The following is a 15,580-nucleotide window of genomic DNA, read 5'->3' as shown; positions in this document are numbered from 1 at the left end:
CTGATGCATAACATCCCTGAGGAGCCTTCTATATACTGTCATGGTAATGGTTCAGAAAATCAACTCCTGGCTCTTATAGACAGAACAACAGAAAACATTGGATCTTTGCATCATTTAGTTTGCTTTTTTCCTTCTTTTTATACAGGAAAACATGGCAGAGGGTGACTGATCTGCCAACTGCATTATAAGATCTAAAACTAGTGACACAATAACATCTGGCCATTTTAATAAATTCCAAAAAACATTCTGTTATTTTCCTGTGGGGTCAATTAAAAGTCAAAGAGAGTGAAACAGATATACGTTTGTTGATACACTCGTGACGTTGCTGACGTTATATTTCATTCGAGGACATAAAGAGCACACTGTTTGTTTGTTTGTTTGTAATCGTAAACAGGTGTGGACTACAGACTTGTCACTTTGTTTGGGCATGCTCTTCTCCTCTCCACGGGCGAAAGGTCCGACTGCAGCCTCAGCCAACATACTAAAGAACAACTCGTAATCAGCCCCGGCCCTCTCCTCTTCACCCTCCTCATTCTCACTCTCCAACAACTTCAGGATAGTAGCACTCAGACGGAAGAACAGCTAGAGAGAGAGAAAGAGAGGGAGAGAGAGAGAGAGAGAGAGAGAGAGAGAGAGAACGTGAGGGCAGGCAGAAAAAAAAGAGAGAGAGAGAGAGAGAGAGAGAGAGAGAACAACAACAGAAAGAGAGACGACAAGGGAAGGAGAGATTAAGATAATTAAGATACAGAGATAAACGCACAGGATGAGTGAACGTGGGAGAGAATCTGTTTTCATATCATTTTAGACCGAATTTCACGGAAACATTTCTCTGGGTTTGTCCATTAGAGAAGTTAGACTGAAAACCGTACGCATTACCGAGATGTTTTGTTTGTTTGTTTTCCAGCTAAGACTGGAGTACTCAGACTCAGAGTAAAGTGGCTGATATAATTCCAAGCATAAAACCTGAAATAAACCCAAAATGGACTTTAATGGATGACCACTCACCTCCAGGGCCTCCATGGCCAGTTCAGGGGGGTTGTGGTAGTGGATTTTTCGGGGGTATCGTGCCGCCTCCTCGTGAAGGTAATACGCAGCCTGAAGAAGGGTGAGAAGAGACCCTCATCAATGCCAAGACCACATAACACACACACACACACACACACACACAAACATGCACGCACACGCCTGTGTCTTCTAGCGACACATACCCAGACACCACAAACAGTAAATGCCCAAACACAACTCCCCCTTTTATTTTTTAAATCAAACATTCACAGTAATTAAAGTGTGACTTCAACCACAGGATAACAACGTTAAAAACACACGGTAGATGTTGGCAGAGGCCGGCTGTTTAGGACAGTGCCGCCTGCAGGTCACCTGTTTGTACAGCAGCAGGTACTCGCTTGCAGGGCGTTTGCGTTTTTCGCCAATCTTGCCCAGCATGTAGTGAATAAGCCACTCTTCTTCATTACTGTCTCCCTCACAGCGGGATGCGCTCTGGAAACACTGCAGCGCCGTCTCCAGCATCGAGTCCCTCCGCTCCTCCATCTGAAACACACATACATATACAGAATTATACACAAAAACACACACTCACACACTCACATGACTGTCTCCAACACAGAGTCTCTCCTCTGCAACATTTGAGACATGCATACAAATATAATTATACACTCACACACACACACACAAACAAACTGCATAAGATTCTGTCTCCAGCAAAGCGTCTCTCTGTTGCTCCATCTGGCGCGCGCGCACACACACACACACACAAATACACACATACACACATTGACGGAGACGGCTGTCTCCAGCAGAGATCCTCCACTCCTCCATCTGGAACACACAATTAAACACACACACACACACAAAACCAAAGGCACACACTTTTAATCACTCACACACACACACACACACACACACACACACAGTCATACATGACTCATACTCCTACCAAAGATAAAGGAAAGAGTCTCGACATGCTGTGGCCCAGAGGATGACCTCCTCTTATTTTGGTATTCGTTACCTCGTTACCTGTCTCCCAGTCCACACACACGCACGCACGCACGCACGCAAAAAGACAGACATTATCTACAACCAGACAATTCACTCAGAGCTGAAAGCCTACCATTCTTAAGCGGAAGCAGTGGTTTGACAGGCAGAACAGGACTGCTGTTTAATCACCATGTAACCACGTTTGCCGGGCTTTTATGCGTTTACTGGGCACTGGGTACCTGTTTGACCAGCTCTGGGGGCAGGTCGCTCCTCCACTGTTTGAGCTGGCGGGAAGCGAAGGAGTGTAGGGCGTAGGACATGGTGCCGTACTCGATCCACAGAGACAGGTTGGAGCTGTCGATCTCCAGGGCCCGTTTGAAACAGGTGAGGACGGCCAGAGAGTGTTTCCAAATGGGCCCGTCACTCTTCAGCTCGTTAGAGTTCAGCTTGTCCTGTATACGGCTGGCACGGGCCAGAGCCATACCGGCCCATGAGTCAAACCTGAAAATACACACAGACACAGACACACACACACACACAGAGCACACAAGTTTACATATACATGCTCGAGAAAGAGCAAATTAAGAAAAAAAGGACTTAACAGAGTTTCAGTGACACACCTGTCTGGCACCACACAGATGTCGTGCATGTAAAACTTAATGGCTTTAGACTGCTCCTTATTCTTAAAGTGATAGTCAGCCAGGAGGTAATACAACTCGTTCACCAGAGGGGGCGCTGGAGAAGCTCCTTCAGGAAGGCTAGGAGCCTGGATTAGGAAGCACACACAGAGAAACAAATAAATAAATAAACTCTGCTAAAACAATACTATAGATATTAGAACAATGCTATAGATATTATTTGGTTTTGGTATTTAGGGAGCAGAGACATACAATTCTCTCAAAACGTAAAATGCCCTTTTTATACTCGTATAACACAGCAACATGACATGCACTCCCTGTCATATATCCCATTTGTTGATGCTCTCCAAACAAAGGAGGACAACAAAACTGACAGCAGAATCAGCCAATGAGCACTCTGCACCCACCTTCATGGCCCCTCCCTCAATGTAGGCAGAGACCTCGTCCATAGACAGAGTGGGTTCGTCCGTGCGGGGAACAATGCTGGAGAATCTCCTCAGCAGGTTGGCCAGGTCGGCCGAGACCGTGCTGGTCTTATAACTGTCAAACTCAGGCAGGGTTTTGGGCTTAAAGTACCTGAACATGAAAAGGGCATCGTTCCACTGCAGCTCCACCTATCACGGAGACAAAAAGAGTTGTGTATGTGTTATACGTCGCCAGTAACTGCTCTTGGTATAGCATTATACCGCTGTGCTGCACAGACAAGACAGCATTGGCGTCCCAAGTTCTGAATTGTGCTGTATTTCCTTGGTGCACCTGATTAAGGCAATCAAAGGGGGGTGAAGATCTGATTCAGGGGGGTCATCATTCAGTGGATTTAAATCAGTCCTGACTATGTCAAACCGAAATGGCCGAGTTCAGGCCCGGAGGGCAGGGGCTGCCCTAAATAATTAACGACAGCCGAGGTCAATTATTTCAGTTAAATGATTAAGTAAGCAACTGACCAACTGAAGTCTGTTTACAAAGCAAGCTATGGAGCTAATCATTGTCTATGATATGTAATAACAGACCCCTTGGCAATACATTACTGCAGAAACCTACAAACACAAAGCAGCTATCAGTTCTGTCAATCTGTTCGGTAAATTCAAAAACTAGCCACCATTTTATAGAGAGAGCCAGAGAAGTCTTTTTTGGTGGGGAACAAGAAAAAAAAAAATCCTTCGAGCAAGGGTTGCTCGTCGACAGAAAAATCTGCTTCCATCTCCTCCAGAAACTCAGAGCTGGGCACGTAATAATGGAAACAAAATAATATCCTACAAGTAAAGGATATTCAATTATCACACCAGTAGTGCGCTACTGCGGCATGACAAAAGATGTCATTACTGGACGAGAAAAGGACAGCAGGCGTGTGCGATGTTTTCGGGGAGTTACAGAGATGTTTCTTAGTGAGCTGCAGTAATGAGCTGGAGCAGAAGCGTGTGCCAAAGAGAAGACCCAAAAAAATAAATAAATAAATAAATAAATAAAAAGGGAAAGAAAAACAGTTTTTCTGTCTAATGATTAAAAGCTGAAGGAATATATGAGGCACTCAATCAAACGGAAAACAGCGCTCCCTGAAAACTCATAAAATATGAATTAACCTACGAAAGAATAACAGGAACAATAAAAAAAAGATTGCGTCGTTTGGACCAGTGAAAATTGTGCGGCGACGATGACGACGACAGCTTAGACGAACACAAAACCGTTGCCGCAACGTCAGAGTGAATAAATAACATCCGTGTCTGTGTGGCAAGTGTATCTATATATGTTTTCACAAAAACACACACAAAAAAAACGTAAACATGTAAACACACAGTCCTCTGTCTGTCTCAGAGAGCCAAAAAGACAAAAAAAAGTGTGTGTATACACTACTAAACAAAGTTTTCCAAATCCATCCATTCCTACCCAGCATTCTCTTTCAATGACTGACACTGTGTGTGTGTGTGTGTGTGTGTGTGTGTGTGTGTGTGTGTGTGTGTAACTGTTTCCCCTTGGATCTGCGGGCCAGAGATACACATTTGGATGTGGCCACAGAATCAATCGGACTCAAACCGTCGCAGAGTTATCCAACATGGCTGGTTGTTCATGAACGGGTTTTCTGTCCGGCCATCCACATGTCTCCTGACTCACATGATTCAACTCATTATCTAATGAACATCTGACATAGGGGATTCAAAACACATCAGACGCACAGTTACTGAAGGGAGTCACAGGACTGGAGCCTGGAGACTGCTGTCCTGCTACTTAGTGCCAACCCGAATAGTTAGAAAAATTAATAATTTACATACCTCAAAAATATATTTTTAGATGATGCGCAACTCTTGCCAAGTAAGCGTAAGTTCTGGCACATTAACATAAGTTCATATCAAAGAAGAAATGAATGAATAAATAAATAACACCGAGCGAATTTCTCTGACTTACAGGATAAAAGCTTGATGTAATGGAACAAAAATGCCCTGAGCTGCATAATGTCATGTGATTCGTTTGACAAATTCCTGTTCCAGGGTCAGTTGTTCGGTACCTGCAGCTAACACTTAGTCATCAGTTCAGACAGGTTTGCTGAAGTGCCAGGAAGTAGGTCCTATCTGTAATGCAAATCTCTGTGTACTGTTAGTAGTAGATATATCTTTCTCTCACAGTACAAGTTCACCGTTTTCTCCCTTTGTGTTCTTACCTTAATACCACTCTATACCTCTCTGTTTGATGTATTCCACTGGGTACCACGGTTGAATTGTGAGTGAAAATGATACTATACGAGGCCATTGTTGGTTCGGGTTTTCTCAAACTCATAGTCCCGTTTTTCTGGTATTGTCTCAGATTAAAAGGTTGGAATTTGTAACTGGAAGGGTTCACAAAACGTAGGATTCGGTTGGATGTGTTTTCGGTAGTTTGGGAAAATATAAAACAAAAGACGATGGTAAATATGGGTTTCAGACAAACAGCGCATGCACTTTGTCAAACTGAAACTGTCGGTTCTGATAAAATCTTTAAAAATAACGGTCGATGCGCGTGTCGCTTTAGCATGTTAAATGAGCGATGATGCAATGAGTGTTTCAGACTCGCTAACTGTCCGCGAGAAACGTAACTTATAACTGAAGCGGTGCGTGTAGTTTTATACATCGAATCAACTCGTGTCCAAATGAACGTTGCTTGGTTATCAGTGCTCCCCAACGAACTATTAGCTGCGAGTACATGGAACATTACATCTCTATTCCAGCTACAACGCCAATGTTAACATGTTGGAACTAAAACACCACAGCTAGTGGTGGGTATCAAAACGTCATCTGTAGGGCTTTTCTGAGGCAAGAAGATGGCAATGAATGGTTACAAAAAAAAAAAGCTAAAACCTTTTTTTCAACCTTTAACATGGTCCGTGAATCCTGCCCTTGCTTAAACCCCAACTATTTTACATAGTTAGGATTTATGTCCAGAAGCTAGCAAACCTGACGCTACAATTCAGGATTAATGCTAGCTGTGAGTCAGATGTGTGGAGACTCAAATATAGCAGACAGGTGTCTCTGTGTGAACCTTCTGCGTGAATTATAGCCTTCACTGACACCATTAAGCAAAAATGAAGCCCTTGTGTACCGGGGCTTTGCATATACACAATCCTTTTAAACAAACAGATAAAACAAATTAACAACCACAACAACAACAACAAAAAACCTCTCACAGTCACAGTGAGTGAAATGTCAGTTTGTCTCTCTGACCTGCTGAGCGGAGTGTTCCTCTAGGTAGCGGGCCTTGCTCTTTTTGCTGGGGTAGGCGTACAGACAATAAAAACACTGCTCCAGAGCCATTTCCAACTCCTCTTTATACGGCAGGGAATCGAACCCTGACTCCGCACCCATGGTCTGCTGCAGCACACGCACCTGAAACACACACACACACACACACACATTCTGTCTGTATTGACCAATATTGACTTAAAACATAGCAGATTTTCAGAGCGCATCGTAATAGCTGATGTCATGCATCCAGGATGGTTCGGTCAGGTAAGGCTTTACTGCTGACCACACGGTACTGGCTATAATGCATTTTCCATTCCCAGTTAGGGACAGTGGGAGGAAAAGCTAAAAGACTGACTCACATAGAATTTGAGCAGCGCCCCGTCAGAGTTGCAGCACCAAGAGCGGCGGCCTAAATACTCATGACCCGTGTTCAGCAACATCAGAGAAGACGGCAGCATCGAACTGTCCTCCTCTGCAGGGGGTCAAAGGTCACAGAGAAACAACACCATTCAGAACAGCATTAACTCCAACAACAGATGGGAATTTCTCCGGTTTTAGAATGATTCTCCCTCCACCGTGTGTGTGTGTGTGTGTGTGTGTGTGAGCGCACGCTTTTTCTCAGCCCAGTCAGGGCATAGGCTTACTCTTCTTCATGTCCTCACCATCCTCATCTTCCTCGGAGACATGTGGGCGCGGTGGGCACTGGCAGGCGTCTTCCTCGCGTTTGATGAGGTGGTATAAGAGGATCCAGGGCAACACCGAGCAGAAATGAGGATCCTTAGGATCTTCAGGTAACACCATGCTGCAGTCTATCAGCTAGAAACACACACACACACACACGCACACGCACGCACAAACACATGCATGCACAAACACACGCAGAGAGAGAGAGAGCAGTCATAATGCAGTCTGTCACCTGGAGAGAGAACACACACAGCAGTCATACTGCAATCTATTAGTGAGAAAGAACACACAGACATAGATTCAGACATACATATAAACACACACACACACACACACACACACAATGGAATAATGCCATCTGTCAACTAGAGAATACACATGCACACAGGTTAAAGAGAGACATATACACACACACGCGCGCGCGCTATAGTCACAGCATATACAGAGCAACTTGTCTGTACCTCCTCTTACCTGTATGAGGTTGTTTGTGAGGCGTGGCATGTTTGTGGCACAGGGCCTGCTCTTACCTGTATGAGGTTGTTTGTGAGGTACGGTATGTTTGTGGCAGAGGGCCTGCTCTTACCTGTATGAGGTTGTTTGTGAGGTACGGTATGTTTGTGGCAGAGGGCCTGCTCTTACCTGTATGAAGTTGTTTGTGAGGTGCGGTATGTTTGTGGCAGAGGGCCTGCTCTTACCTGTATGAGGTTGTTTGTGAGGCGTGGCATGTTTGTGGCACAGGGCCTGCTCTTACCTGTATGAGGTTGTTTGTGAGGCGCGGCACAGGGCCTGCTCTTACCTGTATGAGGTTGTTTGTGAGGCGCGGCACAGGGCCTGCTCTTACCTGTATGAGGTTGTTTGTGAGGCGCGGCACAGGGCCTGCTCTTACCTGTATGAGGTTGTTTGTGAGGCGCGGCACAGGGCCTGCTCTTACCTGTATGAGGTTGTTTGTGAGGCGCAGCACAGGGCCTGCTCTTACCTGTATGAGGTTGTTTGTGAGGCGTGGCATGTTTGTGGCACAGGGCCTGCTCTTACCTGTATGAGGTTGTTTGTGAGGTACGGTATGTTTGTGGCAGAGGGCCTGCTCTTACCTGTATGAGGTTGTTTGTGAGGCGTGGCACAGGGCCTGCTCTTACCTGTATGAGGTTGTTTGTGAGGCGTGGCATGTTTGTGGCACAGGGCCTGCTCTTACCTGTATGAGGTTGTTTGTGAGGCGTGGCATGTTTGTGGCAGAGGGCCTGCTCTTACCTGTATGAGGTTGTTTGTGAGGCGCGGCACAGGGCCTGCTCTTACCTGTATGAGGTTGTTTGTGAGGCGTGGCATGTTTGTGGCACAGGGCGCGTTGGTGAGGATCTGCGGCTCCTCGGTCAGGCAGCGCTCGATCCCGCCCAGCATGGCCGTGATGGTCGACACCCACTCCTCCTTGACAGAGGGGCTGCTGGGTAAAACGGCGTTCAGCTGCTGCACTGCCTCGTTCAGCGCCACCTCTGAACACTCCAGACACGCCCGGTAGTCCTTCTGACGCAGCAGGGAGTTCTGGGTAACGCAGAGGCACAGACAAAATGCAGTTATAATAATGACAGCACAGTTTATCAGAACATCTTTTGATAGAGATCCCAGAAATGACTTATTAACCCATACACTGGATTACAGTTTACAGTGAGTTCAAGGGAGCTTTGTTGGAATGACTGTGTCAGTTATGACACGGGACAAAAGAACTGAAAAGTGTATTGTAGTAGAACAGATGGAAGTGTACGACAAAAAAAAAGAAAAGAAAAGAGAAGAGTGTTATTTAGATGTAACAATAGTATTAGCACTCCATTATCACCAGTGCAACCTGGTAAGGAGTTGACGCGAAGCTTAACGTTCAGATTCACTCAGACTAAATCTGTTTTCTCATGAACGTTGATTTAAAAAAAAAAAAGAGAGAGAGAGAGAGAACAACATTTCTGTGTTTTACTCCATCAATCATGACGGAGATCCAAATGACAACGGTGAAACTCAAAAAAAAAAAAAAAAATTCTCAATAGTCATTACACTGATTCTATATGACATGTAGAATTGCAAACTTTAGTTGTTTTCGTTAAAACCGGTCTGGCGCGACTGACTTTTTCAGTCTGTGTTTCACCTCACAGACTCATTGTTTACTTAGCAGGAGTGTTCAGCGCCTCTCTGCCCACACACCACACACTTTATTTAAAAATCATTCCACCTCAGATTGTGTAACACACAGTTTTACTTAGCCTTGGAGAATTCAATTACCAGCAGTTTAACTGAGTCGTGTACAGTCAAGTTTTATTGTACGAGTTTGCAGTGTTTCATGTTTGAAAGCGCATTTTTGAAAAAAAATAAATAAACAAATAAAAGGTTGTCCACCTGTAGGAGGAGCAGTTGTGCGGGTCTCTCTGGGGCGGAGCTGATAAACTCCAGCGGTTTGAGTCGGCCTGAGCCCGGCCCGTAATTTAGGGTAGGCTGGATTAACCTCACCACGGATTCGTAATCCCTGTTTTCAAACAGTCGCTGGATCTCTTCCAGAGACTGACATCTCTCCAGAGACTTCAACTTCTTATCAATCTGATAGAGAGAGAGAGAGAGAGAGAGAGAGCGCGAGAGAGGGAGAAAGAGAGAAAGAAAGAGAGAAAGAAGGTGTGATCTTCTCATGACTGTTAGCTACGTTTTCACCATATATCACACATACATTAGACGAAATGACAGTACAAAGCGAAACATGGAAACGAACGCCAATCCAACGTGACTGAATGTGTTCTAGGGCTCTAAATTTGGGACTGACCTCCTCCACAGATATAATTGCATCCATGCGCAGGTTGGGTAGGTAAACAGTCAGTCTCTCCCCCTCTGTGCGTCGCAACAGGCACGTACACATGTCATAACTCTCCAACGCCTCCTCCATGGTCCCCTTCCGCAGCAAACCAGAGGAACACAGCCAAGATAGGATTGGATGTTACAGCAACCTACATCTCAAACAATATCCTCTCCCAAAAAACCCTGGTATGCCACCTACAAGGTGCGGGCACCAGCGACAGCGACAAACGGGTCCGCTCTATTTAAAGTCACCGTTAAGAGGATCCGCGGATGCTCACAATTGTCACAAAAATATCCACCGAAGCTCAACTGACAAAAGGAATCGGGGTTACAGTTGTGATTACAGGGGTGTTTAAACACTGGTAAACCATCTACAGGAAACTATCCAAATAAAGGGTAGAAAAAATAAAAAAAACCCCACACAAACAAAATCAAAACAGCTTTGTGTGATTGTGTGTGTGTGTGTTTTTTTGTTTGTCTAACAAGCTCTGTGTGAACGTTCACAGTGCTGTTGATCCCATTTTAGACCCTGATTGATAAATCATCATCATCAGTCAAAACGCAGCGACTCTATTAAGCGGCTAAATGACAGGTGCACGAGCCCTCCGGCGTCCGTGTGGTTCGGGCTGCGACCGGGCCTCACCTGCAGGGCGAGCAGCCGGGCTTTGAGCCAGTACACCCTGGCAGCGAAGGCCAGCCAGCCGTCCCCAAACACCTCCCTCTGAGAGGAGGCCAGCGCCAGCTGGAACAGGTCGGCCTGGAAGCGTTGGCCCGGGAAATCTCCCCCGTCCTGCTCTCCGCCCGGGCCGAACGCGCACTTCCGATGGGAGACTAAAAAAAGGAAACGCTCCAGTGACTCACACAAACAAAAAGACAATTGCATCACCCACCGCCCCTGCGCGTGCGGGATTTGGAAATCACGTAAATTACACGCTTAGAGTTAATTTAACACTGCTGAATTTGTTGTGCACCACAGAGTGTTAACTAGAGTTCTGACCTGTCTTGCCTTTGGTGAGAGCCCATTTCTCCAGCTGTAGCTCCATACAGGACAAACTCATCATCATCATCTCCTGTTAAAATACACACACACATACACAAACATAACTGACACACTGCTCAGCCAATCAGAGCTCTGCCCAGGTAGAAAAAAAAAAAAAAAGAGGTATAGAGGAACTCTCTCTCTCCTCATTACCCTTATGTGCTGGTGGCTACAGTCTTGGAGCAGAGGGTTGGGTAATCCGATACTGTGTTTCCTCCAGCTGTGGTAAATATCCAATACCACGCCGCTCAGCCCCGCTGGCCACTCCTCCAGAAACCTCTGGCCAACCGCCTTGAGGTAACGCATCATCAGATCCAGGATCCCTCCGTTCTCCATGTTGTTCAGGAGGAAGGTGTGAACGTCCTGCCGCTCTGAGGAGGTTCGTTTTCAAGTTGAGAGTATTCGACGTTCAGAGAAACGAAACCCCACGCCGTCGAATATAAATGTTCGTTACATCAAGTATGTCGATGTACTCAAACGAGAGTGGGATTCAAAAACTTTTATAAAAATTTTATAAACAAGAATTGGGCATAAAACATCAAATCTCAAATGTGCTGGTGAGTGATACCAAGCCAAAGGTGATTATCACAATTCACCTCACTCAGAGCTTAACGCCTAGACTTTGCTGAGAATACTGTAGGTGTATTCTCATCGCTTTATGCTCAGGTTTTACTATGTTCAACAAGACAGTCCAGCCCCCCCCCCCACTCCCACCCCCACCCTCCAAACCCTCCGAAACCCCCGCCCGTACCTGATTCCATGGAGATGATGTAGTCTGAGGCGGTGTTTCCAGAGCCCGGCTGAAGCTGGGAGTCGAGTTTAATGTCACACTGAGCATCCAGGTTACTCAGACTCTCCTCATCGTCCTCCAGCTCAAACTTCCTCAGTCTGGAAACAACACCACCAGACAGTGAACAAACAGGCCTCCGTGTAGCAAACAGGCCTCCGTGTCAGGTCTGAATCTCAGCGGTCCTGCCTCTTCTCAATATTACAGTTTTATGAATGAACTCTGAGATTCAAACGTAAGTGTCCTTACGCGTAAGTGGTTCTGAGCAGGGTTAAAGGTCAGATACAAGCACTTACACAGGTTACGTTCCATTAAGCAGAAACATAAACGTACACATCACCAACAACAGTTATACAGTTTCCATCTCTCGAGCTAAATGACGATCCCATTTTTCCAATGTTACATGTGATATGTGATTATTTTTAACATTATTTTAAATGTGGAATTACTTTACTTGTGGGAAAACATGCTAATTTCGAACGTTTCACATGAAAACATATAATTTCTCACGTAAAATGTCCACAGAAAAAGACAAACATGTGTATAATATAAATTAAGAACTCTTGTGGGACTCTTCAGTAAGGGAAAAGGCTGATTTCCACTTGTGCTCCTCAGCCAATCAGAGATCAGAGCCAGGGAACCAATAGGATTCCAGTACTCCAGTGCCCAGATCGTTATGCGTGTTACACCACACTTTGCATGTTCGCTGCAGGGATAAAGGCATGCTTTTCATTACCCTGTCTATTATAAAACAACGCCACGGGAATTAAGTTGAATTGACTTTGATTCAGCTGGTGTTGCGACGGCTATTAAACTGTCCATCATGAAAAGCAAACCGCTGGTGCTTCACAGTTTGGGGTAGAGGAGAAAAAGAGCAGTGTGAGATTTCCCCTTGAAGAGGAGTGGATAGTCAATATATATTTTATAAAATACAGCTCTGTAGCCAGGGACTTCAAGGAAATCAGCAAGCACAGACTCTCTGGCAGGTTCAATTTATACTTAACTTTCACGCAGCCAATTACATTTCGTGTGTGTGTGTGTGTGTGTGTGTGTGTGTAAATGTGGGGCTGCTGTGAGCTTATTCCCAGCTAGGAGCGTTATGTTCTGTGTGTGTGTGTGTGTGTGTAAACACAGGACTGCTGTGTGCTGTATTTCCAGGTAAGGGCTTCACGCTGTGTGTGTGTGTGCGCGTGTGTGTGTGTGTGTCTTTCAGGGGGATGGGGCGGGGTCTCAAACTACCTGGGTGGGATAAATTTCAGCAGCAGCTCCTGGAAGTCAATCTTCTCCTCCTTCTTACACTTGGTGTTTCTCACTCTGGCCGAGCGGCGTTTGGCCGTCTCTCCGCTGTCCTCGACCACGCGCTTTCTCTTGGGGGCTTTTTTAGTCTTGTCGGTCAAAGCCGGGTCCAGAGCTGAGACAAACAGGCCAAGACGTTTCACACAGCATCTCGGTTTACGGCTTAAGACGCGCAATTTGTTTTAAGGCAGTCTGGGGCCAAAGTAAAAGTGATTCTGAATGTTGGGACGTGAATCAGGCGCTACTTTTAAGTGTTTTTTTTAATCCATTCCACATCTTCTTAAAACCTGAAATTTCATTACCAAAAATGTGACCCTTTTTTTTTTTTTTTTTCACTGCTTTTGAAAATGTAGAGTTAATGAAACACACAGTGTCTGCCAGGAGGGGAACTAGCAGCACTGTTCAGATTGTTATATTAACACAGAGGAAAATTATTTCAAATGTTAAACCTAGGAAAATGTATGATTCATCTATTGTGGCCAATAAGGTAAAGACAAAAAAAAAAAAAAAAACAACTTTCTTAGGTTTCTTAGAGTTTCAGATACATGGATAATAATGCGTGTGCACTCACCAGCAGGGGGCACTGCCGAGCTAGTGCCAGTAGCAGGAGCACCATTATCAGTAAAGGGGGCAGGAGCAGAGGCAGTGGTTGTAATGGTGGTCGTGATCTCCACTGTACTCAGGCTGTGTGGAGCTTGAGTGGGAGTACTGGGCTGGGCCACAGATTGTACTGGAAGCTCACATACTGGTCCAGGTAAACTGGAACTGGGGCTGCTGCTGCCGGGGGCTGTCTGGGGTGCGCTGATGGGCACGGAAGGCTGAGGGAGGTCTGTAGCCGGACTCTCCAGGCAGCAGTTGGGGTCTCGGTACATGGACAGGTCGATTCTGCGGCCCAGGTCCGGCCGAGGGACCATACAGGCGTTCTGGTGTCGGTACATCGCCAAAAAACTCTCGCCAACGGATTTCCAACTAAACACCACAGCAGAGGCGGATACTGTCCTCAGTTACGACACGGCAAAAATTACAGGGGTTCTTCATATTACATAATACAAAATTACTACATATTATAAAAGCACTTAGACTATTTTATGAATGGATCCATCAAATACAATTATGTGAACACACATATTTCTGCAACAGTTCAGCATCATCATCACCAGAGATGATCTGATTTAAAACCCTATTAACTCTGTCAAATAACACCATCCGATGTCATATCATTTGTTGAAAAGGAGCTTGTGAAACCAGAGCTGAGAGAGAGAAAAAAAAACAAAAAAAAAAAAACGCCTACATTCTACTGATTCAGAATGCACTGGCAAGCATCTCTTAGTTTGCTTTTCGTTATTCTACAAGGTACAGTAACAATGAACGTGAACTTGAAAAACGAAATAAAAACAAAAGAAACACCGTCGTGCTGAGAGGAGCCACTCACGTGAAGTATTTGATGGGTTGGACCAGTTGGAGGTCTGGTCTGGGATGCACGGCCAGGCAGGCCTGTCGCTGCCTCCTCAGTTCCAGAGCTTCTTCCACGATACTGTGGGCCTCGCCATCCTCCACGTCGCCGTAATTCATGGTCATGTCACTGCAGACGGAACAGACACATTCACACACCGGACCTCCGAAAGCTCAGAGAATTCAACGATAATCCTGGACCAAAAACTACCGCTGCTCAATGAAAATGACTGTGATCATCATAGGCAGGTCGCAGTGTGTGTGTGTGTGTGTGTGTGTGTGTGTGCGCGTGTGCGTGTGCACATGCAAGGCCAACATGTCCTTTTCCATCAAGAGCGAAAACGCCAAGTGCTCTTCCTTGACTACAACTCTGTCCAATCAAAGTGTAAGATTACATTACACACCACATATGGTATACCATGCTTCAAAAACACGGCTCCATCACAGACATAATGCCCACACAACACACTCTTAAGATATGGCTGCTTCTAAGTTACTGGACAGAGGTCTCATCAGCTAAAAACCAGCGCACAAAAACGAGACAAAAACAGCCAGCAGGTATTAAGCTGTTCCATAAAACGTAAAACTCATACTGGGTGAATAAGTGCTTGAGACTAATCCATGAAGAAGGAGGTCATTATGGTGTTTAACTAGGGATTGGTGAGGGTTATGTTTGCACTGCTGAGATAAATGAGTTTGTGGAGGTGGAGAGGAGGCGTGTGCCTACAGTTTGGAGAACATCTTCATGGAGTCTCTTCTGAGACACGGCTGCTCCTCGAAGATCTTCTCCCTCAGAACTCGTCCTTTGGTGTAACCGCTGTCCTTCTCCAGAGCTTTACAGATGTAATACAAACAGCCTGGGGGGGGAGAAAAGACCACATGACAAAGCCATGTGAGCGTCAACGATGAACGAAAGCGATACGTTCTCCATTCCAGCTCATGCAGAGCAGTGTTCGGAAAGTTGAGAAAAGCACCAGTGTGTGAATATGGACTTTTCACCAGTCTCCTGAGCAGACCTGAAGCTCTCTTTTTAAATATGCGGTTTCAGAGAGACATGATTTTGCTGAGAGACAGACTGACTGACTCACAGCTGTGTTTCTGCTCAGCACACAGAGAACAGGGATGTTCCACCAGATCAAACAGGACACACACACACACA

General features: G+C 45.5%; 1 protein-coding gene across 1 annotated transcript in view; it reads right to left on the bottom strand.

The window, feature by feature from the left end:
• cabin1 (calcineurin binding protein 1) overlaps window positions 1–15,580 on the bottom strand; it is a 60,136-nt gene that overhangs the window by 42,603 nt on the left and 1,953 nt on the right. The window contains exons 6-25 of the mRNA XM_030766563.1: window positions 15,149–15,278; window positions 14,402–14,551; window positions 13,583–13,938; window positions 12,913–13,084; window positions 11,638–11,774; window positions 11,040–11,257; window positions 10,845–10,917; window positions 10,491–10,678; window positions 9,816–9,941; window positions 9,401–9,598; window positions 8,318–8,560; window positions 7,006–7,159; window positions 6,703–6,815; window positions 6,323–6,484; window positions 3,041–3,247; window positions 2,616–2,761; window positions 2,235–2,496; window positions 1,378–1,548; window positions 1,006–1,095; window positions 410–582 (exon numbers count right to left, since the gene is read on the bottom strand). Coding sequence (XP_030622423.1) covers window positions 410–582; window positions 1,006–1,095; window positions 1,378–1,548; window positions 2,235–2,496; window positions 2,616–2,761; window positions 3,041–3,247; window positions 6,323–6,484; window positions 6,703–6,815; window positions 7,006–7,159; window positions 8,318–8,560; window positions 9,401–9,598; window positions 9,816–9,941; window positions 10,491–10,678; window positions 10,845–10,917; window positions 11,040–11,257; window positions 11,638–11,774; window positions 12,913–13,084; window positions 13,583–13,938; window positions 14,402–14,551; window positions 15,149–15,278 — 3,469 coding nt within the window. The remainder of the gene's footprint in view (window positions 1–409; window positions 583–1,005; window positions 1,096–1,377; window positions 1,549–2,234; window positions 2,497–2,615; window positions 2,762–3,040; window positions 3,248–6,322; window positions 6,485–6,702; window positions 6,816–7,005; window positions 7,160–8,317; window positions 8,561–9,400; window positions 9,599–9,815; window positions 9,942–10,490; window positions 10,679–10,844; window positions 10,918–11,039; window positions 11,258–11,637; window positions 11,775–12,912; window positions 13,085–13,582; window positions 13,939–14,401; window positions 14,552–15,148; window positions 15,279–15,580) is intronic.

This window comes from Chanos chanos, chromosome 1 (genome assembly GCF_902362185.1).
Source record: "Chanos chanos chromosome 1, fChaCha1.1, whole genome shotgun sequence".
NCBI classification, from domain to species: Eukaryota; Metazoa; Chordata; class Actinopteri; order Gonorynchiformes; family Chanidae; genus Chanos; species Chanos chanos.
Note: the sequence above shows the minus strand (reverse complement) of the source record. Positions and strands in the feature narration are given on the sequence as shown.